Below are 645 nucleotides of genomic sequence, written 5' to 3' on the forward strand. Positions count from 1 at the left end.
CAGGTCCTACACTAATTACAACCAAGGACGCTGGAGATGCGATTACTCTGCTTCAATCAATGACTGGCTCAACGTTTGATAGCAGCCAGCTCGTCTTCACTGCTTGCATGGGTTACCAAGATGTAAACGAATGTAGGTTGCAGGAGTTAAGAAGCAAGCACAGGCCAGCTGTGATGGCTGCATTTGAGGAAAGATTAAAGGGGCTTCAAGCTTGGAGGGATTCGAAAGACCTCCTCGCAAGCAAATTATATAATTCTAAGCAAGATCCAAAATCAGTTTTGTTAAATTTCAGCAAAGCCTCGCTGTCTCGTTCTGAATCAGGATCCAGCAGTAACGCAGACGATGTCTTGATTTGCCTGACTGGGGATGGAGAGATTGATTATTTTCAAGACCTTCAAGGACAGGTAACTTTGTGTCATTCTTTATGTTTAACTTATAATTAATGATAACATTTCTCCCACCTTTTAATGCTTTTCACTTGAAAGAGTTTCAACAACTTCTCTAGGTTCTTCGGTTGAAGGGTGAACTCTGCAATTTGGTTGAGGAGAAACGATCTGCTTTACTGAGGTTAGTATATGACTTTGGAGATTCAAATCAGGCCTGAACTTTTATATTTATCTCCTCATTATTCCTCTGATCACTTCA

The 645-nt window shown here is 40.9% G+C and overlaps 1 protein-coding gene across 1 annotated transcript; it reads left to right on the forward strand.

Annotated features, from left to right (window-relative positions):
- Nucleotides 1-7: 7 nt before the first annotated feature.
- On the forward strand, nucleotides 8-567 carry LOC106322159 (the record flags this gene model as incomplete). The annotated part of the gene is made up of 2 exons (XM_013760301.1): nucleotides 8-404; nucleotides 506-567. Coding segments are annotated over exons 1-2 (407 nt in total), but the record flags the coding sequence as incomplete, so codon positions are not given.
- Nucleotides 568-645: the final 78 nt, after the last annotated feature.

The sequence above is a fragment of the Brassica oleracea genome, unplaced genomic scaffold, assembly GCF_000695525.1.
Source record: "Brassica oleracea var. oleracea cultivar TO1000 unplaced genomic scaffold, BOL UnpScaffold08335, whole genome shotgun sequence".
Classification (NCBI taxonomy): Eukaryota; Viridiplantae; Streptophyta; class Magnoliopsida; order Brassicales; family Brassicaceae; genus Brassica; species Brassica oleracea.